The sequence below is a fragment of the Pristiophorus japonicus genome, chromosome 24, assembly GCF_044704955.1.
Source record: "Pristiophorus japonicus isolate sPriJap1 chromosome 24, sPriJap1.hap1, whole genome shotgun sequence".
Classification (NCBI taxonomy): Eukaryota; Metazoa; Chordata; class Chondrichthyes; family Pristiophoridae; genus Pristiophorus; species Pristiophorus japonicus.
The window spans coordinates 29,320,121-29,343,644 of record NC_092000.1 but is presented as its reverse complement, the minus strand read 5'-3'; the positions used below and the strand labels follow the sequence as shown (position 1 = coordinate 29,343,644).

Here is a 23,524-nt window from a genome sequence, read left to right as displayed (position 1 = left end):
TTAGCAGGGTATTTTCGTGCCAACTAACTAGCCATTTGATTCATACCTTCCCCATTCTTTTCAACCTTGAGTGGTTTCCTGCACTTTGCTCAGCCTTTTGTGTAAGCATCTTAAATATTGATGCATTTAAAAAAAAATTCTGGTGGCGAATTTGATGTTTTCTACTGATTTAGAATGTCTGCTACCTTTCCCAGTGAATGTAATATTGTAGGACTTGCATATGGCTGCAGTCAGGGTATCTTTAGATTTGATTGGTGAAGCGCCGCTAATAGCTGGTGCTGGGGGGTGTGATACAGTTTTCTGTGTTTCCGCAAGAATTAAATTCCAGCAAGAAAGTGGTGGTGATCATTTACAACTGACTTTAAAACCAGCATATTATTAACTAGCAAGTACCACTACCCCAGTGTAGCCTTGGCTGCTAATGGCTGTTTCTTGTCTCCCCAGGGAAGACCTGCTTATCCAGCAACATGTAATGTCCTAGTTTTAAAATCAGTAAACCTGTTAGTGAGCTATTAATAGGGACCTGTGCGCACTTCAATCTATCTCCCCTGCTGCTTACCTGCTTTTCCTGTAACTTCCATTTCTGTACGCAAGATACAACTGAATGTGCAACTTTAATTTCAGTCCCTTCCTCAGGACTGCAAGATACTACAAATGAACTATGTTTAAAAAGAACAGAATGGGGGAAACTAAATAGAATAACCTGTGAAGTGCTTGGGTAGAGAACATGAGATGGTTAAATGGCAGAACTGATAGTAACAGGATACAAAAGGAGGTGTAATGAGAGAACTAAAAGACACAGTGGAATAGTTGACAAGAGATCGGGAGAGGGTGGAGCAGGCTCCCATGGCTTGGAACTGTTGGAAGACAAAGACAGGTAGACACCAAAGATGCAGTAGTGTTCCAATGGGGGACCCCAAGTACCAGCCGGCTCCTTCCCCGTCCCTGGAAACACGAGACTGCACCTTCAGCCAACTCCCCACGGCAGCTCATCTCTCACCCCCACTGAAGTCCCAGACCGTGTTTGCAGCCTTGCATAATCGCAAGTTAAAAATTCTTGTGTCGTACAAAACAAACTATACAGAAACCCACGGCACTTCTGGTTTGTGGCAAAAGAAATGTTTTATTCTGTTTTGTGTTAACAGTACAAATAAAAACGTAATACACCTCTTTTCCTTAACATGTTTTTTTTCTCAAAATTGCTATCAAGCCGTTTACACGGTACATAGTTTTGAAGGAAAAAGTTTGCCAAGGCATGAACCCATTCCAGTAACTGAAAAGGACCCCCCCGTGCTGCTACATCCGAAAAGTTTAAAAAGCAAATAGTATACATTTTTATTTTTTAACGTTTTCTTTTTTCTGAAAAAAATGCTTAATACAATAGACTTCTATTTAAACAGATGTGTGACCCTGCCTGTTTAGAACTCCTGTTACTCGATTACGACTGGAAAAATACACGGTTTACTGAGATTTCGTGTGGTCTGATTGGTTTCATTTTTTCAATAATGCTACACTTTATTTCCTGTAACTAGCTACTGTCAACTTTTTTTTAAAACTTTATTTTAAAACTCTGAGGTACTCGTGTTTCGCTATCTGTTACCCACAAATATAATTAATGACTAATCTTGCCGGCACTCTGATTTCTATTAAAAAATTAGTTTTTAATTTGACTTTGTTGCAACATTATTAATAACCCATTGCATCATTCACGATCAATAGTTTCCAGTATGTTTTTACTGCTGGTACAAGTACCTCCGTGTGAACAAACTCCCTGATCCTCACTGAAAGATTCTATGTGGTGGAAGATAACTTCAAAGAATAGATTTTTGGGGGAGGGAGGAGGGGGGGGAGAGAGAAGAGGGAATTTGCAAATTTGATCTTCAAATGAAATGATTAACGAAATAGAAAGCATCAATAAGATTGATCTTGTTATAATATCTCTATATCTCGCATCTGAATCATGGAAGGGGTTCGAAACCGTACATCTTCCAGAGAAAATTATACTGCAAAGACGAGTTAGTGGAATTACATACTGCTTTTCAAAAGTGTCTCTCCAGACAAATGATTCCCTGCACAAAGTTTCAGCTTTTACATTTTGTCAATAGAAAATGTCAACAATTAAATGATAGGTTTTGGATCATATTTTTAAAAACATTTATTTTGTGTTTCTTTTGCATCCCCCCCCCCCCCAGTTCCATCTGAATAAACAGAAATCTCTTGTATTGAACGCTGATTTATGCTAGCGGATCACAATCTCAGACTGAAGGAGCTTTTACACTGCTTCATTCTTCCACGGTGAAATGAAATGATCAGGACTGAGGCCCTTTCAGTAATCGGCCGACAGTTTGGGAAGGTCACGCCACTGTGTTGGCCATTGATTGAAACACTGTAAACGTAGGGCGTGCGCAACACATCCAGAATGATTTTAGGTTCGAATCTTATTTGAGTCTTGGTCATCTATTGGTGGCGGCTCAACAAGTTAATGCAGCGTCTGGTGCCTGGGTCTAAAGTGATCAGTGCTGAGATGGGAATTCCAGTTGCCCCCTCCTGTGGTTATTAGCTGCCACTGCAGCCTGGCCAAAGGCAAATACATTTCACACTTTGTCTCAGTAAGATTTCCATCCGATTCATACAAACCTTACATGGTTACCAATGGAAAATCTTTTGTAATTTAAAGAAATCACTCATTAGATGGCTTTATTTTTAAGTTGGAACTGTTTAAAGGGAACGATTGACTTGGTACTCCTGGCCTTCCCGCTTCTGGTTCTCACTAGGACCATCCTGTAGTTTCAGCGTTTTGCAGTGTGATCTTCAGCAGCCTGTTCCTCAACTCCCAAATCCAAAAACTGCACCGATCACCTTGGACCAATGCACACAGTAACGCCAGCCTAAAGCTCCATAGGGACTGAATACATTCATAGCAAAACATGTAACATTCAGGGGACAGAATGGGGTCCTGCAGCAAACAAAAAGCTCAGCTTCCACACACTTTTTAAAAAAAAAAAATCAGAAACCTGTCTGGGACAGAGCCCTGTTGAAACTTCAATCAGTCACGTCTTTACATTTACAGTAACTGAGTCAGTCTGCAGCTCACAGAGTAAAAATTACCTTTGGGATTTAGAATTTTTACAATGACATCAAATTTCAAAAATTCAAACATCACAACCATCGAGACAAAGAACGCCAGAAACGGAAGATTAAAAAAGTTAGTAAAGCTGAACCATGTGTACTTTTTATGTGAGCATCTGTGTGTTATGGAGATTTTTGGTACAGGCAGTGTAGATTTGGATAGACATTAATTGCACACAGAGGGCGACTACAAAAAGGGACTGATTTTCAGGAATGTCACAGCTCCAATCTTTTTTTTGATTTCATGTTACTTTTGACAGTCTATGTTGAACGATTTATAAAATCCCAAATGGAAACATTGCAAGGTGCGGGTCCTGGGCACAGATCATTCCTGCAGTCCTGACATCACTCTACTAACGTAAACTTTCCCAACATTTCAAACCCAATTTATTTTCTGGAAGACTTCTACATCCTTATTAAATGAAATGTTTCTGTCTCCCACTGTTAATTCCATTTACTATGGACTGTTTTATTCTATTCGGTGATTCCAAGATTTGTCCTATAGTTCTTTTCCCCATTTAAAACAATCCAGTAACTTTGCAATTTTGAAACACGGAAGGAGTTTACACAAAAGGCTGCACAAACTGGCACTCATCAGAAAAGCAGATTTCTGATAAAGGGTAACTAAGGGATGGAACTACAGAGTACATAAGGTCACAATAAGTAACAAAAACCTATTATCCATTATTCCTAGTTTCCTTTACATAGCGAATTTCAGTTTTAAGAAAAAGTTAATAAAGGGCTTTGGCCATTGTTAACATTCACACTGTGCAGAATAGTGCAGAACAGTATCAGCTGTCACCAGGCACAGTGCTACCTCACTGCCTCAACATCAACATCACACAGGAAAGCTCAGAGCGGGTCTGAGTCTGCCCAGTCACTAACAGAGACTTTCCACAGGGCGACTGAGGTCCATCCTTCAATTATTCTTGCACAATGACACTTTTTTTTTTAAACGCAGCACTTCATTTTGCCAAGTGTCCTGTACATGTTCCTGAAACACCTCTTGTTTTAAACGCAGCGGTGCTACTGGTGAAACATCTTTTATCCCACTGACACCAAGCTTGAAGAGGACGTGGTTCAAGGTCAGCCCTGAGAAATATTTTGTTTGATTTCTAGCCAGATTCAGAGCCGTTCTGTACATCTCCTAAAACCAATACTAACTTCTAGTCAGACACTAAAGACTAACACGTCAATAGAAAAAAAAGTCAGTCTGCATTAGTTTATTAGACCTGCATGCCCTAACACAATCACATGGTCAGTGTAGGTTTCAATGTCCGTTTCCTCAGTCATTTCAACCTACACAAAACACAGCTAAATAGCTGCTCGCTTAGGAGCAGGAACTTTTAAAAGCGGTAGTAAGTTGGGTTTTATTTTCATGCATCAGTCTGTTAAAGTGAACGGTTTTCCTAATACAGCTGACCGGTGAAGCTGAATGAAAACTTGCACATTGCAACACTGATCAAGGTTGAGGGGACAGACGGGTTAAAACTCACAAACGTAAGGTGATGGCTAAAGTATGAGAGTAAGTCTAGTGTGTATTGCTGAGAGGTAGTGTGTAAGCACTGTAACCTAAACAGGAAGCATTCCTCTATTGGTTTTAAAAGGGTTTTACAGTGAGGTAATTGGCTGCACGCAATTGTGTGAAAAATGTATAAATACCTTTTCTTGTCCTACTATATTTACATATAGGTGGCAGGGAGCTTCTACCCAAGAAAGTATCGCAAAGACCCTTCCAATGAAATCAGGTTGGAACCAAGTTCTTCTCAATGGGTCCAGTGAAATGAAAGCCAGTGGGCAGATGATCGCCGGCAGCTCATCAGTTGGAGGTGTCCGAGTTGACACTGCCAGGCCCTCCGGTGGGGGAAGTCACAGAAGATGGGGTAGTAGCATCCTGCCAGCTGCCATTAGCCTGAGAAAAAGAGCGAGAGATCAGGGTCAAACTCTTGTCCAGCCTTTGTGCCTTTTCTCTCCAGGTCTACATAGTTACAACTGCTAGCAATGGAAGCCTTTCACATTTCACTAAAATAGTCGTGCTCTGCATCACATCCGTCCAACTGAATGCATTGTGATTTTGAGCAGGTCAGCCCCTCACCACCAGAGTTAGCCCCAGCATTTATCTTACTCCCAGTACACAGGGTGGGCTTTTCCGGGACTGCAGCCATGGTTGGCCTGCTCAGAGATAAGTCAAGCAATTGCAGCACGGGATTCCTTTCCCAGGTGCCCTGGCTGAGGGCTTCAGCCCACCTGTTCCTGGGAAGTTTGCGTGAGTCTGTCAGTGCAGAAGGTCCCAATGTGAAGTTCAGCAGTGTCCTGTGCTGTCACAGTGATGATATACTGTCACCTCACATTGCACCTGGGAGTTTTAAGCAATAACTCCTGATGTTGACCCAACCATCCAGTATAAGACAGGAAAACTGAAGAATTAAAAACAAAAGTACTCAGAGCCACGATAGAAAGAGTTGACTCTCTGTGTCAGTCAGTGTGAGTAGCACAGTCCACAAGTTAGGTCAGGGATCAGGAACTCACTGCTGGCTCTGCTGATGCAGAGTTCTATAATCACTCAATTGTTTTGACATGTGCTGTCTCTTCTTGTTGGATATATTGGTTGAGTTCTGCAAACAATTTCAACATTCATGAAATACTCGAGTTAAATTTAGTGCAATAAGAAAGACACGTTTGGTGCAGAGGTCTCCAGTTGTGAGGCTATCAATTCGAGAGATTGCTGGAGGAAAATGGCAGACTGAGAAGAGCATATGTGGAAGATACACGCACGGGGGGGGGGGTTCGATCGAGAGGTGGTAGTCGCGGTCTGATGCTGCAACGGAGGTGGGGGTCCCATCGCACGCGGGTGGGGTGGTGGGTCCAATCATGGGAGTGGGTCCAGTCGCGAGGAGGGAAGCAGGTTAGCTTTGGGGCTGGGAGGAAGCACTCCTGCTTCTTCTGGCCCACAAGCAGTGCTGGAAAGGCACTTGCCTCTTCCACATAGAAGTCCTTGTTCCCTTTAGCTGCCAGGTTTCCTGAGGCCCGGGAAACCCGGCCAGCCAGGGTTAAACCTGAAAGTCTGAGGAATGCAACATCATTATAATATTTAAATGAACACCCCGCCTCCTGGGAGCAGAATGATTTCCCGTCCCCCGTCCATAGAAACATAAACATAGAAAATAGGTGCAGGAGTAGGCCATTCGACCCTTCGAGCCTGCACCGCCATTCAATAAGATCATGGCTGATCATTCCTTCAGTAACCCTTTCCTGCTTTCTCTCCATACTCCTTGATCCCCTTAACTGTAAGGGCCATATCAAACTCCCTCTTGAATATATCCAGTGAACTGGCATCAACAACTCTCTGCGGCAGGGAATTCCACAGGTTAACAACTCTCTGAGTGAAGACGTTTCTCCTCATCTCAGTCCTAAATGGCCTACCCCTTATCCTAAGACTATATCCCCTGGTTCTGGACTTCCCCAACATCGAGAACATTCTTCCCGCATCTATCCTGTCCAGTCCTGTCAGAATCTTATACGTTACTGAGATCCCCTCTCATCCTTCTAAACTCCAATGAATAAAGGCCCAGTTGATCCAGTCTCTCTTCATATGACAGCCCAGCCATCCCTGGAATCAGTCTGGTGAACCTTCGCTGCACTCGCTCAATAGCAAGAACGTCCTTCCTCAGATTAGGAGACCAAAACTGAACACAATATTCCAGGTGAGGCCTCACTAAGGCCCTGTACAGCTGCATTAAGACCTCCATGCTTCTATCTTCAAATCCCCTAGCTATGAAGGCCAACATATCATTTGCCTTCTTTACCGCCTGCTGTATCTGTGTGTCCACTTTCAGTGACTGATGAACCATGACACCCAGGTCTCGTTGCACCTCCCCCTTTTCCTAATCTGCAGCCATTCAGATAATATTCTGCCATGGTGTTTTTGCCCCAAAATGGATAACCTCACATTTATCCACATTATACTGCATCTGCCATGTATTTGCCCACTCACCTAACAAGTCACCCTGCAGCCTCTTAGCGTCTTCCTCACCGTTTAAACCAGAAGCGGGCAGGTTGGGTTCAGGGTTGAGATTTTTTAAAATTTTTACATCCCACTAACGTAAACTCCTCTAAAGATCTAAAGTTCCAGTGTACCCCCATTCTCAATGCCCACAGTGGAAGGCAGTCTCAGACACAGCAAGCAGGCATTGTGTTTAAGCAACTCCGTAAAATATAACGGTGCAACAATTGTTCTTCGAACCGAGAAGATTAAGAGATGATAATAGTGGTTTTCAAGGTGATGATAGGTTTTGATAAGAGTAAATAGGGAAAACATATTCTCTTTGACTCTTGGGTCAATAACTCAAGGTCATAGATTCAAAATCATCCAGAGAGGAGATGCAGAGAGTAGTCGGGATCGGGAATGCTCTGCCTGAAAAGGTGATGGAAGCTGATTCCAGCAATAATTTTAAAAGGGAGACGGACGGGTACTGGAGGTTGAGGAACTTACAGGGTTACGGAGAAAAAGCAGGGGTGTGGGGCTAAGCACGACTGCTCTTTGAAAGAGCCAGCACAGGCACGGCGGGCTGAATGGCCTCCTTCTGTGCTGCAAGTTTCCATGATTCCACTAACATTGTTAGACATCAGCCAGTCTCTTCTTAGCCTAGCAACCCTATGTAATGGAGCTTTGCTGCAAAGAACATTTAACGGATTATTCAATGCTGTGCAGTACACACACACACACACACACACTTACAGTCAGGTACCAGTTAACTGAACCACTCAGGAAATGCCTCCCATTCTCATAACGGTGCAGAGCGAATTTTAGAGACACTATTCTGTCACGAGACAGGGCCATTAAAGGATACTTGCAACGCAAATGGTACTCGACCCATCTCTGGTGCACAGCTTACAGCAGAAGAGGCTGCAAATGGTGCTCAGACTCAAAACCATCTGCCAACGGTCACAAGTGGTGAAAGCAAAGCACAGATGGCCGCCGGGTCATGTTAGGAACACCCTGGGGTCGTGTACATTCCCAGAGACATTGCGTACAGTACAGAGTGTGTGAGTGAGGATGGGGACGAGCTAATCTTAACTAGAAATCAATATATCAAAAAATGACAAAGAACTTTCAACTCTTAAAGGGTTAAAGCCACTTGGGTTTAAAATAAGAAAAGCTGATTCTTACATCTATACGTCTTGGGGTGTACATCTGGCTTCCTGCCATCTCATCACTGTATCCGCCTGTCTGGTGTATAACATGACGCAGGGAATCCACCTACAGGACAGAACAGGTCAACTTAGAAGTTTCTCCACTGATTTGCACAGAGAACGAGCTAGGTTATTGGTCTCAATTCTTCATCTTCCCGCCCCCATTTTCACAATGAACCATGACGGAATTTATACTTGTGTTGGTAGAGTGTGACTCCCAGGCCAGGAATGGCCAATACTGTGGACATCTCAGATCCCCGTAACAATCCTAACCTCAAATCACAATTCAAGCTTGGATTCAACTTCCACTCCCAATTCTCTTTGAATCTCTTCCCTTAAGTTAACATTAATTAAAGCTAACCATTTCATTTGACTGATACTGAACATGTTATTTTGGAGTGGGTCATTGTGTACATTGTGTTTGCAGTTGGCACAATGACTGCAGTGTAAATAGTGGAAAATGATGATACACAATATAGAATACCGTAGCCTCACACGACTGCACACTGCTTTGGTCATATTTTTTATTAGTCATTTAAAAGCATAGCGACACCAGCACGCACTTCTCGTATTCTGTAAAGTATTGTAAGTTTGAAATGTACCTTAAAAGGTGGGTTTAATATATAAAAAGAGGGAGCTTCTTAGGAGTCCAAGATGACGGCTGAGTTTGTACAGAAAAGTTCTGGGGTTAGTGGCAATTTCATCTTTTGTCCAAAGAATTAGGCCCCATTTTAGAAAGGTTTTTAGTGGAAACCTGGATTCCCTCACTTCAGATTTCTATTAAACCTGAGATATAACAGCCTCGAGCACCACAGCATTAGACTCTGCATATAAATCTGTGATTGAGAGTAGCGCTGCTTCAGAGAATTGTCAAAATAGCATTTTAAGTCAGCACTTCTTGTGCCAGCAATCCAGGTGAACATCTTTTAAAGGTTAGAAAAATCTCTAATTTTGCTGCTTATTAAAGCACCAGTAATGAGGTGCTGAAACAATTTTATATATGAACTCGTATCAGACTATGGGACAGTGATGCTTCTTTGATGGCATGTTTTTACTTTAAAAAAGCAAGCGTATTTTTGGACACTGTTTCTGCTGAAGAAATTGACACGTTGGCCTAAAATTACACCATGGGATACACTGCAAAGGTTTGAAATTTCTGTCTCTGCTATTTTGGTGGAGATGTTTATCGATTTAAAATGAACATTGCTACCACATGGAGTAGATGAGTCAAATAGCATGGATGCATTTAAGGGGAAGCTAGACAAACACATGATGAAGAAAGGAATAGAAGGATATGCTGATGGGATGAGATGAAGAGGGAGGAGGCACGTGTCGAGCATGGTCGAGTTGGTCCAAATGGTCTCTTTCTGCAAACAAGGCAAGACCTGTGATGAATAGTGGAGACAGAATTCATGAAGGATCCCACAGCTATTTCTGGGCTTTTGATATTAAAGGATTATGACTGAGCCAGATGTTTGCAAACAAGAGATGCACAACGATGTGTTAGCAATGAAGTATGCTAAAAATAAAAAATAAACATTTTTTATAAAGCCATGCTGAAATGGTTGATGCTGGTGGCCAATAGAGCAGCTGTAATTATAGGGTCTTAAAACTGGAACCTAGCCTGCCCCTTTAAGTTCCAAGTGCATCTTACCATTCCCCACTGACCCAATGACCTCTTTTTCAGTTCAACACAAAGCCAACTGCACAGTTATAGGTTGCAAACTGTCATACGCTGTATCTAAACTGATACTGCAGGAAAACCGATGCAATATATGTATTTGTAGAAATCACATTGAAGAAATGAATGTCACTTTTCCCCAAACAGTTGAAACTTTCACTTCTTTCTTTGATCCAATGCTGGCAACTATAAAATCTGCAAAACAACTGTGTTGGAATAATAATTTCATGGCCTCCCCATCTCTGTAATCTCCTCCAGCCCTACAACCCTGCGGGATCTCTGCGCTCATCCAATTCTGACCTCTTCCGCATCCCTGATTTTCATCGCTCCACCACTGGTGGCCGTACCAACAGCTGCCTTGGCCCTAAGCTCTGGAATTCCCTTCCTCAACCTCTCTCTCCTCCTTTAAGAAGCTCCTTAAAACCTACGTCTTTGACCCTGTTCTAATATCTCATATGGCTCGGTTTGTTTGATAACGCTCCTGTGAAGTGCCTTGGGGCATTTTACTATGTTAAAGGTGCTATATTAATGCAAGTTGTGCGTATGCGAGAGAGAGAGAAAGTGTGTGTGTTCCTTTTATAATGCTGGCCATCTGTAGTATCTTCCAGTTCTGATGAAAAGTCTACACCGGATACTTTAACTGCCTGTTCCCTTCACAGATGCTGACAGACCTGCTGATGTTGACAGCATTTTCTGTTTTTGTGGCAGTATACCAGGACTGCCTTGGCAATGTGGCTTCATGCCACACCTAAGGGACACATGTTCTACTATACAAGGTTGACTTTCTAGTTGTCATATCCTGGACTCAGACCGCAATCTGACAAAGAAGTTTGGTTCTGTGGATCACCAACCCCACTAAATGTACTCCTCCACTGGGAAGAGGGTGCAGTTACAGCATGACACGTTTACATAGGCTATTCCTATTGTAAATATGGAAATATGACAATAAGGACAGAATGTACACCTTTAAAATGAGGACAGAATTACATCTGTGCATCCTGGTCCAATTATCTGCCGCCCTCTAACCCCAGTTCACCCAAAAACTACACTTGATCTCAACTCCCTGTGTGAAATTCCAAGGTAGATCGATTGGTATATAATATATATCTCAGATAGTATGGCTACCTATAATTTGTTGCTGTCACACTTTCAATGCCATGTCCAAATAAAGCCATCCATTCTCATGTACACTTAAATGGACATATTCAACAGGAGGCATTTCAGTGTGACCACTACCGGGCATCAAAGGGAGATGGATGTCCTCACTCACCCCCAGGCTGCATCTGAATCTGTTAAAAATCAAAGTGCATCATTCAATGCTTTAGCAAAACAAGCTTTCCAATGTTAGTTCTGTATGTGTCAGAAGTGAGGAGAAAATAGGAGTATGGAGACTGGAGATGAAAATTGACACACTGATTCAGATTATAATGGATATGTTGGCCTGCCTAACCCTGTCCTTCTCCCTTGGTAATTTATCTCCACTAGCAGTGTCCTGTATGTTTCTGACATTGTTAAGAGGCTACAAAGCCTCAATTATAATTGTGTGCTGTCTAACGGGTCACTTCCAGTGAATGTCAGTAATCTAACCAGCTGGTGCTAGAGAATGACATGTATGCAAGGAACAGCTCTGTGACTGCACATCGAGATGATGGTAACTCACAATAGGAAGTACCTGCCAGTTCCTATTCCTCCCACTTGAGCCCAGGTAAGAATTCCCATGCGGCAAATCACATGCAAATGAAGTGAGCTGCTGGAACACTCAGCAGTTTCCTATTAAGTTTTGCAAAGATTCAGCAGGGTCAAGCTGTTAGGCAAGCCCACAGCCTTGCCACCCCTTTCTCTCCACCCCTCATCCTCCAAGATCTTTTTACCCCACCCCACAGGGTACCAAGTGCTTGCTCCCTGCTACAGATCTGCCTCTCACAACCTCAGGATTTACAAAGCGCTTTACAGCCAATTATGTACTGTTGAAATGTAGTCACTGTTGTAGGAAACACGGTAGCCAATTTGTCGCAGCAAGCTCCCACAAACAGCAATAAAATAAATGACCAGAAAATCTGTTTTTTTGATGTTGGTTGAGGGTTAAATATTGGCCAGGACACTGGGGAGAACTCTTTTGCTCTTCTTCAAATAGTGCTGTTGGATCTTTTATGCCCACCTGAGTGAGAAGGCAGACATAGAAACATAGAAAATAAGTGCAGGAGCAGGCCATTTGGCCCTTCGAGCCTGCACCACCATTCAATAAGATCATGGCTGATCATTTACCTCAGTACCCCTTTCCTACTTTCTCTCCATACCCCTTGATCCCTTTGGCCGTAAGGGCCATATCTAACTCCTTCTTGAATATATCCAATGAACTGGCATCAACAACTCTCTGCAGTAGGGCATTCCACAGGTTAATAACTCTCTGAGTGAAGAATTTTCTCCTCATCTCAGTCTTAAATGGCTTAGACTATGTCCCCTGGTTCTGGACTTCCCCAACATCGGGAACATTCTCCCTGCATCTAACCTGTCCAGTCCCGTCAGAATTTTATACGTTTCTATAAAATCTCCTCTCATCCTTCTAAACTCCAGTGAATACAGGCCCAGTCGATCCAGTCTCTCCTCATATGTCACTCCCGCCATCCCGGGAATCAGTCTGGTGAACCTTCGCTGCACTCCCTCAATGGCAAGAACGTCCTTCCTCAGATTAGGAGACCAAAACTGAACACAATATTCCAGGTGAGGCCTCACTAAGGCCCTGTACAACTGCAGTAAGACCTCCCTGCTCCTATACTCAAATCCCCTAGCTATGAAGGCCAACATACCATTTGCCTTCTTCACCACCCGCTGTACCTGCATGCCAACTTTCAATGACTGATGTACCATGACACCCAGGTCCCATTGCACCTCCCCTTTTCCTAATCTGCTGCCATTCGGATAATATTCTGCCTTCGTGTTTTTGCCATCAAAGTGAATAACCTCACATTTATCCACATTATACTGCATCTGCCATGCGTTTGCCCACTCACCTAACCTGTCCAAGTCACCCTGCAGCCTCTTAGCGTCCTCCTCACAGCTCACACTGCCACCCAGCTTAGTGTCATCTGCAGACTTGGAGATATTACATTCAATTCCTTCATCTACATCATTAATGTATATTGTAAATAGCTGGGGTCCCAGCACTGAGCCCTGCGGCATCTCACTAGTCACTGCCTGCCATTCTGAAAAGGATCTGTTTATCCCGACTCTCTGCTTCCTGTCTGCCAACCAGTTCGCTATCCACATCAGTACATTACCCCCAATACCATGTGCTTTAATTTTGCACACCAATCTCTTGTGTGGGACCTTGTCAAATGCCATTTGAAAGTCCAAGTACACCACATCCACTGGTTCTCCTTTGTCCACTCTACCAGTTACATCCTCAAAAAATTCTAGAAGATTTGTCAAGTATGATTTCCCTTTCATAAATCCATGCTGACATAGTTTAACGTCTCATCTGAAAGACATTACATATGACTGTGCGCACTCCCTCAGCACTGTACTGGGATTGTCGGCCTGGATTATATGCTCAAGTCTCCGTAGTGGGACTTGAACCCATGACCTTATGAGGAGACATTTCACTGGGACACCAAAGATAAACCGTCAATGACCAAGTTATATTGCAGTACCTATACAGCAATGAAAGACATTCTCTCTTCAAACTTTAAACACACAGGCTTACACAGATGGTATAATATCCTTAGATTTCTACCAATGTTTTATATGTTATATTGTTCCATACCAATTTTACCCATTTTTGAAAAATGGGGAATGATTACCCAGAAATATCAGGGAAATTGTGCAGCAAATGAAAAGCCAAAATGCAGTGCTGTATGAAATATCGGGTATGATACAAGCCCCAACGCACCATGAACAGCCTTTCACCAGTGAAACAATGACAGCAATGTACTGCAGCAAATGTAACGTTCATCCTATCGGGAGAGGTTTTTAACTATATTTCTCAAAGCGCAATCATTCCACTCTTGGCCCTTTCCTTCCAAGTTTTTCTTTCCAAGATTGTACTTCATATTAATAATTTCTTTCAAGTTAGAACAGTGGCATTTTACAAGCCATAGGAGCGGTCTGCTAGGTGTCTTGGTGAGCCCACCACTTCTACTTCAAGCGCATTGGCCCAACAGCTTCTACCTCCTGCTTGAAGAAGCTTGAGTTCATAACTCCCACACCGCTGTTTCACTAATCCAGGGACTGATCAGGAACACAACCCCACAGCACTACGATCACCACTTCTCTCCTTTCCTATCGTGAAGGTGTTTAATCTGGTACAGTTCCAGGAGCCAGTTTCCTCGTAAGAGTGACCAGTCGTCACATGTGAGCACAGACAGTATCGGAAGGCAACTCAACCATAGGGAGCGTACTGTCCTCACACACCACTAACACACAATGTTTTCAGCAGGAGCTAGGAATCTAGGCTGGTGTTTCTTTCAATAGCTTGGGAGTGCTGAGGCCAATTACAGCACTGTTACTGACACGATCAGCACAGACCAGAATCAATCCCAAGCCCGTCAAATCGACAGGGCCCATCTGCACGCTGTCTGCCAGTGGCACTGTCAGGGACATTTACTCAGGACTATGCCGAATGGGAGGGCTCACCAAGACGATAATTCCAGTTAAATCAATCACAGCATTACAGCTGTGAGTGGTGAATGGAACTAAATCGATTTGGCCCAGCTAATCCCAGATTAGGAAACATCTACAACTCGAACTTCCTGTAATGAAATTGAACACATCGTGTCTTCTCAGCAAGAAAGCAGTGACATTAGAAGGCCCACATTCTCGAGGGTCTGGTGGCATTTATCAATACTCAGTTGGGCATTCAAGCCTCCAAAAGTCATGTTTGATTTTAGCCTTCTTTGAAGCTTCCTCTTTTGTGGATGGGGTTTGTTATTCTAATCTCTTTGAGATGTCCCGTAATCCAAACGAATCGTCCTATGCCTACCTGTGACTGCACGTTAGCTCCAACTTGAGAACCCTGGTAAGAATCCCCATTCAGTGACTGCATGTTCATGAATAAGTCTCCAGAGTTTGGCATGTTAAAAGAACCAGAAGAACCTGGAAAGGAAAGAGTCAGGCACCTGAATCACGCACAGATCGCACACAGTACGTCCCGTCCCCCCGCCTTGAGCCAAGCACAGAGATAAGCTGGAAGTGCCAACAGGAAGGGCTTTGTTGAGAAACAAAGATGCATGCACCCAAAATGCCCAGATTAAAACTCACAGCATGCTCACAATCATCTGCTAAATAGTTACATGCATTACACACCCGAAGGCTTTATTTTTGTTTAATCATTAATTTATGAAGTTGATAGCAGGAAAATGAACTTTTCAGTTGAGAGTAATTAGATTTTATTGTTTAGACATGTTGGTCCTACTTTGAGAGTACCTTGAAGAATATTTGAAAACTCAAGGCATCATGCAGGGTTAGTAACTCCAGGACAAGACTCAATGATCAGACAATGCTCCTCCTCTGTGGTCAGCAGACCTGGTACGAGCCCCCTATAGTTCTAATCTACTGCTATCTGCAGGCTGTGTATAATGTCACTGTTTATTAGAAGAAGCTTGGTTCATGGAAAAACACCACAAAAAAAACAAATATAGACCAGCACATTCCCACTAAGGAATGTTGCAAGAATCAAACTGAGCTGTTACAGCCTGCACATTACTATTGGTGTGCTTACAATGCTGGTGTACACATATTCTGCAGTTTACAATCTGTGGCCAGAGTAGATCATCCAATAACAAGGAAGCAGCAATAGACCTTCTACCTGAGTTCCGAGCTGAAATTAGGAGCCAGTTAAGCACCTGGAATAGCACTGGCTGGGGAGGCAAAGTGATCTGATTATCAACAAACTGCTGGACTTTTGAACATCACTGATTGAGAAAAGCTAGTTTGATTGGCTCAGAGCTGTAGGTCCATCTGCAAGGACTCAGGGAGAGAAATACTTAAAAAGACTGATGACCACCCACCCAGATCGATGCAGCTAGTGCACTAGATATAGGGGGAGATTACTCAACACCAATTAGCCACTACAGGCCTAGATGTGGATGACTCCCATGCAAGTCTCTGGTAAAAGCAGATCCTATGGAGGTCTAGTATAGCAGCTGGCTGTCAATGAAGCCTTGCAGCAGTAACACACTTGCTCCTTCCACAAATAAGTTCCCAAGAAGCAGTAATATCAAGGTGTGACGCATCTGAATCAAAGTGCCATTGGTAGTATTGAGTCAACTCAAGCCAGCAACATTCCCACATGCGTAATACAGGCGATAAATGCTCTGCCCCTGATTAAAACATTGTGCAGGAGCTCCACATACAATGGCAACAGATGGGATTGAAGAACGGAGTATAAACATGTAGGGCAAGATGGTTTGGGCACCATTACTTGGCAGGTGTGGTAGGATCCTTTAAGAAACTCTGAAAGCCAACCTTGCGCACCAGTCTTCCTTGCTGCATTGCTGGTACCACCAGTGACATTTCACCCTCTTACTCTACCAGAGGCCATAGGTTAACCATCATGGTGAAAGAGATGAATGCCGACTGAGGCCTCTTTTCAAGGTGAAGGTATGGAGCATGCAACAAAAAATTGTTCTGGAAATTCTGGTGGGAGGCGTATTTTCTCCAATCAATCCAAATATGCTAAGTGTTGCTTCCAGATATCAATAGTACGTTTGATAATTCCGATTGTCACATGATAAATAAGCCCTCTGCATGGTTCAAGTCAAGTTGTAGCGCACTTATTTCCTCTATGGTGGAGTGTGAGAGTGTTGGCTTGAGTTAGCACGATGCTTGCACTATTTTCCGGATGCTTAACCTAGCACTACTCCTGAGTGACTCTGTTGTGGAAGAAGCATGATTTGTTGCTCCAGTGCTCTTGCCTTGTCCATTTTTGGCACATGGACACAATGAGTTGTTAGTCCAATACAATGGCACATTGAACGTTGCATCCAGGAGCCTAATTGGCTGGCACTCTAGGCAAGTCTGCAGAATGATGTTGCCCCTTCGGGTTGCTGCTGTTAGTAAGTGGATGATATTGCAGACAGCCCCTATTGTAGCGTGGAAGCAGGCAGTGCTTTAAGAACAGAGGGCCATGGGCACCGTGATAGCCACCAGCAGTACTATCCCTGCAATATTAAACAGATAGGATTCTTCTAGGTTTAAGCAGAGACAAACAAGCAAGCTAGCTTAGTTAATTGGACAGCTAGTAAAAACTGGTTCCCTAAACAGGCCAGTAGTGAGTCAGCTAGGAACAGTATAAATAGAGGGGGCTTGCTTGGAGTGCAGCGGCAGGTCAGAGTTTGGTAAGTGGGAGAGTTCGGGCATGTGGGAGTGGGAGATGTTGCTTTATCTTGTTTTCCCCACCAGTGCTAACTCCCCGAACTGGGAGGAAAAGAAAACAAAGTGTGACGTCACAGCAAAAGGTTCGGGGACGTCGGAGCGACCTATAAAGGCCAGCTGGTGCAGCTGCAGCAGGGAGAGAAGGCAAAAAAGTAGAAAGAAATCGAAAGGTGACGTCACAGCCAAGGGGGTAAGTGATTGGCGAGTAGTTTTTTCTTTTTCTCTTTATCAGTAAGTAACCTTTAGCATTATTGTTGCCAAATTAAGTTAATCTAGGGGTTAAGTCATGGCAGGAGATCTCGGACACTTGTTATGCTCCTCCTATACTATGTGGGAAGTCCGGGACGCTTCTAGTGGCCCTGACGACTACATATGCGGGAAATGTATCCGGCTGCAGCTCCTGACAGACCGCATTGCGGCACTAGAGCTGCGGGTGGATTCACTCTGGAACATGCACGATGCTGAGAATGACGTGAATAGCACATTTAGTGAGTTGGTCTTACCGCAGGTAAAGGTTACACCGCCAGATAGGGGATGGGTGATCAACAGGAAGAGCAGTGGAAGGAAGGTAGTGCAGGGGTCCCCTGCGGTCATCCCCCTGCAAAACAGATACACCACTTTGGGTACTGTTGAGGGGAAGGCTCATGGGAAGGACAGCAGCAGCCAAGTCCATGGCACTGTGTGGCTTTGCTGCACAGGAGGGCAGGAAAAAGAGTGATAGGAGATTCTATTGTAAGGGTAATGGATAACGTTTCTGTGGCCACAACCAAGACTCCAGGATGGTATGTTGCCTCCCTGGTGCAAGGGTCAAGGATGCCTCGGAGCGGGTGCAGGACATTTTGAATGGGGAGGGTAAACAGCCAGTTGTCGTGGTGCATATAGGTACCAACGATATAGGTAATAATCAGGATGAGAGCCTACAAGATGAATTTAGGGAGCTAGGAGCTAAATTAAAAAGTAGGACCTCAAAAGTAGTAATCTCACGATTGCTACCAGTGCCATGTGCTAGTCAGAGTAGGAATCGCAGGATAGCTCAGATGAATACGTGGCTTGAGGAGTGGTGCAGAAGGGAGGGATTCAAATTCCTGGGACATTGGAACCGGTTCTGGGGAGGTGGGACCAGTACAAACCGGACGGTCTGCACCAATGTCCTAGGGGGAGTGTTTGCTAGTGCTGATGGGGAAGGATTAAACTAATATGGCAGGGGTATGGGAACCTATGCAGGGAGACAGAGGGAAGTAGAATGGGAGCAGAAGTAAAAGAAGAAAAGTAAAAGTGGAGGGCAAAGAAACCCAAGGCAAAAAGCAAAAAGGGCCACATTACAGCAAAATCCTAAAGGGGCAAAGGGTGTTAAAAAGACAAGCCTGAAGGCTCTGTGCCTCAATGCGAGGAGTATTCGGAATAAGGTGGACGAATTAACTGCGCAGATAGCTGTTAACGGATATGATGTAATTGGCATCACGATGACATGGCTCCAGGGTGACCAAGGCTGGGAACTCGACATCCAGGGGTATTCAACATTTAGGAAAGATAGACAGAAAGGAAAAGGAGGTGGGGCGGCATTGCTGGTTAAAGAGGAAATTAATGCAATAGGAAGGAAGGACATTAGCTTGGATGATGTGGGATGATGTGGGTAGAAACCGCTAGTGGGAGTTGTGTACAGACCACCAAACAGTAATAATGAGGATGGGGACAGCATCAAACAAGAAATTAGGGAAGCGTGCAATAAAGGTACAGCAGTTATCATGGGCTACATTAATCTACATATTGACTGGGCTAACCAAACTGGTAGCAATGCGGTGGAGGAGGATTTCCTGGAGTATATTAGGGATGGTTTTCTAGACCAGTATGTTGAGGAACCAACTAGAAGGCTGGCCATCCTAGACTGGGTGATGTGTAATGAGAAAGAGCTAATTAACAATCTTGGGGAAGAGTGACCATAATATGGTAGAATTCTTTATTAAGATGGAGAGTGATACAGTTAATTCAGAGACTAGGGTCCTGAACTTAAAGAAAGGTAACTTCGATGGTATGAGACGTGAATTGGCTAGAATAGACTGGCGAGTGATATTTAAAGGGTTGACGGTGGATAGGCAATGGCAAACATTTAAAGATCATATGGATGAACTTCAACAATTGTACATCCCTGTCTGGAGTAAAAATAAAACAGGGAAGGTGGCTCAACCGTGGCTAACAAGGGAAATTAAGGATAGTGTTAAATCCAAGGAAGAGGTTTATAAATTGGCCAGAAAAAGCAGCAAACCTGAGGACTGGGAGAATTTTGTAATACACAGAGGAGGACAAAGGGTTTAATTAGGAGGGGGAAAATAAGAATATGAGAGGAAGCTTGCTGGGAACATAAAAACTGACTGCAAAAGCTTCTATAAATATGCAAAGAGAAAAAGATTAGTGAAAACAAACGTAGGTCCCTTGCAGTCAGATTCAGGTGAATTTATAATGGGGAACAAAGAAATGGCAGACCAGTTAAACAAATACTTTGGTTCTGTTTTCACGAAGGATGACACAAATAACCTTCCGGAAATACTAGGGGACCGTGAGTTGAGTGAGAAGGAGGAACTGAAGGATATCCTTATAAATCGGGAAATTGTGTTAGGGAAATTGATGGGATTGAAGGCCGATAAATCCCCGGGTCCTGACAGTCTGCATCCCAGAGTACTTAAGGAAGTGGCCATAGAAATAGTGGATGCATTGGTTTTGTGTTCCTAACACAGATGAGGCTACACACAGGGAGGTTAAAGTAACATAGAAACATAGAAAATAGTGACCTCAGTCTTTAATAAGACACTCCAGAGTGAGGAACAGGCTTATATACACTGTTCCCAAGGGTTGCTGGGATCCCTTGGGACTTCAGGGGATGAGCTCCCTGGTGGCAGAACATGGGGGTGCATTCTTTACAGATACACAACATCACTCCACCCCCCCAAAGTCAAAGTGAAAACTATTAACAAGGTGAGGCCGTCAGGAGCCTTTCTTTCTCTGATAGACCGCCTCGGCACAAATGTCTGCTCTGCCGTGTTGCTTGTGCCCTCGCAGGGCTGGCGTGTTGTTGGTCCTGCAGGGCTGCTAGGTGAGCCTGGCCTTGCTGGGCTGTTGGGCGTGATGAGTTTGATTTCCTGGTCCGGCGTTGTGTCTTTGATCCTTTGGGTGCGTGCTGTGGGTTGTTCAGGGCAGTCTGTGAACCGCAGCCTCGTTTGCTCCAGGTGCTTTCTGCAAATTTGTCCATTGTCTAGTTTGACTACAAACACCCTATTCCCTTCTTTAGCTTTCACCGTGCCCGCGATCCACTTGGGACCACGGGATAGTTTCGCACATCAGGGTCATTCAGATCAATTTCCCGTGACACAGTGGCGCGACCATTGTTTACATTTTGTTGCTGCCGCCTGCTCTCTACCTGATCATGCAGGTTGGGGTGAACCAGCGAGTCTGGTTTTAAGTGTCCTTTTCATGAATAGCTCAGCCAGGGGCACCCCTGTGAGCGAGTGGGGTCTCGTGCGGTAGCTGAGCAGTACTCGGGACAGGCGGGTTTGGAGTGAGCTTTCTGTGACTTGTTTAAGGCTCTGTTTGATGGTTTGTACTGCCCGCTCTGCCTGCCCATTGGAGGCTGGTTTAAACGGGGCCGAGGTGACATGTTTGATCCCATTGCGGGTCATGAATTCTTTAAATTCGGCACTGGTGAAACATGGCCCGTTGTCACTGACCAACATGTCAGGCAGGCCGTGGGTGGCAAACATGGCCCTCAAGCTTTCAATGGTGGTGGTGGCGGTGCTTCCCGACACTATTTCACATTCAATCCATTTTGAAAAAGCATCCACCACCACCAGGAATATTTTACCGAGAAATGGGCCCGCATAGTCGACATGGATCCCCGACTATGGTCTGCAGGGCCAGGACCACAAACTTAGTGGTGCCTCTCTGGGCACGTTGCTCAACTGAACACATACGCTGCATTGCCGTACACAGGACTCTAAATCAGAGTCAATACCGGGCCACCACACGTGGGATCTGGCTATCGCTTTCATCATTACTATACCCAGGTGTGTGCTGTGGAGATCAGAGATGAACATCTCCCTGCCCTTTTTTGGTAGCACTACGCGGTTACCCCACAACAGGCAGTCTAGTCTGCCTGAATGGACAGCTCGTCCTTTCGCCGCTGGAACGGCTTGATTGGCTCTTGCATTTCAACGGGGATGCTGGCCCAGCTCCCATGCAGTACACAGTTTTTTTACTAGGGACAGCAGAGGATCTTGGCTGGTCCAAGTTCTGATCTGGCGGGCCGTGACAGGTGATTTGTCATTTTCAAACGCTTCGATGACGATCAACAAGTCTGCAGGCTGCGCCACCATCAACAAGTTTGCAGGCTGCGCCATTTCCACCCCCGTGGTGGGCAATGGTAGCCGACTGAGAGCATCCGCACAGTTCTCGGTGCCTGGCCTGTGGCGGATGGTATAGTTATACGCTGATAGCGCGAGTGCCCACCTTTGTATGCGGACTGAGGCATTATTATTTACCCCCTTGTTTTCAGCGAACAGGGATGTGAGGGCCTTGTGATCATTTTCCAGCTCAAATTTGAGGCCAAACAGGTACTGATGCATTTTCTTTACCCCGAACACACACGCTAATGCCTCTTTCTCAATCATGCTATGGCCCTCTCGGCCTCAAACAAGCTCCTAGAAGCATAGGCGACAGGTTGCAACTTCACCGCAACGTTAGCTTGTTGTAATACACACCCGACTCCGTACGACGACGCGTCACATGCTAGCACAAGTCTTTTACACGGGTTATACAATACAAGCAGCTTGTTGGAGCATAAAATGTTTCTGGCTTTCTCAAAAGCAATTACTTGTTTTTTTCCCCATACCCAGTTCTCACCTTTGTGCAATAACACGTGTAGGGGCTCTAAAAGGGTGCTTAACCCCGGTAGGAAGTTACCAAAATAGTTGAGGAGTCCCAGGAACGACCGCAGCTCCATGACATTCTGTGGCCTGGGCGAGTTCCTGATAGCCTCTGACTTGGCGTCTGTGGGCCAAATGCCGTCCGCCGTGATCTTTCTACCCAAAAACGCCATGAAGATGCATTTCGACCTCTTCAGCCGCAGCCCTATGCGATCCAGTCACTGGAGGACCTCCTCCAGGCTTTGTAGGTGTTCGGCGGTGTCCCGACCCATGACCAATATGTCGTCCTGAAAGACCACCGTGTGTGGTACCGACTTGAGTAGGCTCTCCATGTTTCTCTGGAAGATCGCTGCAGCCGACCGAATTCCAAACGAGCATCTATTGTAGATGAACAGTCCCTTGTGCGTGTTGATGCAGGGGAGGCCCTTCGCAGGCTCCTCCAGCTCCTGCGTCATGTAGGCCGAAGTCAGGTCAAGCTTGGTGAACGTCTTGCCTCCTGCCAGCGTTGCAAATAGGTCGTCTGCCTTAGGTAGCGGGTATTGGTTCTGCAGCGAGAAACGATTAATAGTTACTTTATAATCACCGCAAATCTTGACGGTGCCATCACTTTTGAGTACTGGAACAATCGGGCTGGCCCACTTGCTGAATTACACTGGGGAGATGATGCCCTCGCGTTGCAGCCTGTCCAGCTCGATTTCCACTCTCTCCCTCATCAGGTGAGGTATCGCTCGTGCCTTGTGATGAATGGACAAAGTGGATCTGCACCTTCTCCCCGGAAAAGTTTCCAATGCCTGGCACAAAAAGGGAAGGAAATTTGTTAAGAACCTGGGTACGAGGCCTCATCGACATGTGATAGCCCTCGGATGTCACCCCAGTTCCAGCGGATTTTGCCCAGTCAGCTCCTTCCAAGCAGTGTGGGGCCATCGCTCGGGACAATCCAGAGTGGCAGTTCGTGCACCATGCCCTCATAGCTGACCTTGACCATGGCGCTGCCCAGGACAGTGATAAGCTCTTTGGTGTACGTTCTCAGTTTCGTGTGGATGGGGCTCAGGGCTGGTCTGAATGCCTTATTACACCACAGTCTCTCAAACATCTTTTTACTCATGATGGATTGGCTAGCGCCAGTGTCCAGTTCCATGGCTACGGGTAAGCCATTCAATTTTACATTTAGCATTATAGGTGGACATTTTGTCGAAAATGTGTGCATCCCGTGTACTTCAGCATCTACCTCCTCTCT

The 23,524-nt window shown here is 44.8% G+C and overlaps 1 protein-coding gene across 3 annotated transcripts in view; it reads right to left on the bottom strand.

Moving 5' to 3' along the window:
• Positions 1-1,103: 1,103 nt before the first annotated feature.
• pbx4 (pre-B-cell leukemia transcription factor 4) overlaps positions 1,104-23,524 on the bottom strand; it is a 441,364-nt gene continuing 418,943 nt past the window's right edge. The window contains exons 7-9 of one of the 3 annotated variants that reach the window (XM_070867367.1): positions 14,982-15,094; positions 8,300-8,389; positions 1,104-5,041 (exon numbers count right to left, since the gene is read on the bottom strand). In XM_070867367.1, the coding sequence (XP_070723468.1) occupies positions 4,949-5,041; positions 8,300-8,389; positions 14,982-15,094 (296 nt within the window). In that variant the 3' untranslated portion in view covers positions 1,104-4,948. The remainder of the gene's footprint in view (positions 5,042-8,299; positions 8,390-14,981; positions 15,095-23,524) is intronic. The other 2 variants (XM_070867369.1, XM_070867370.1) reach the window with 2 other exon arrangements.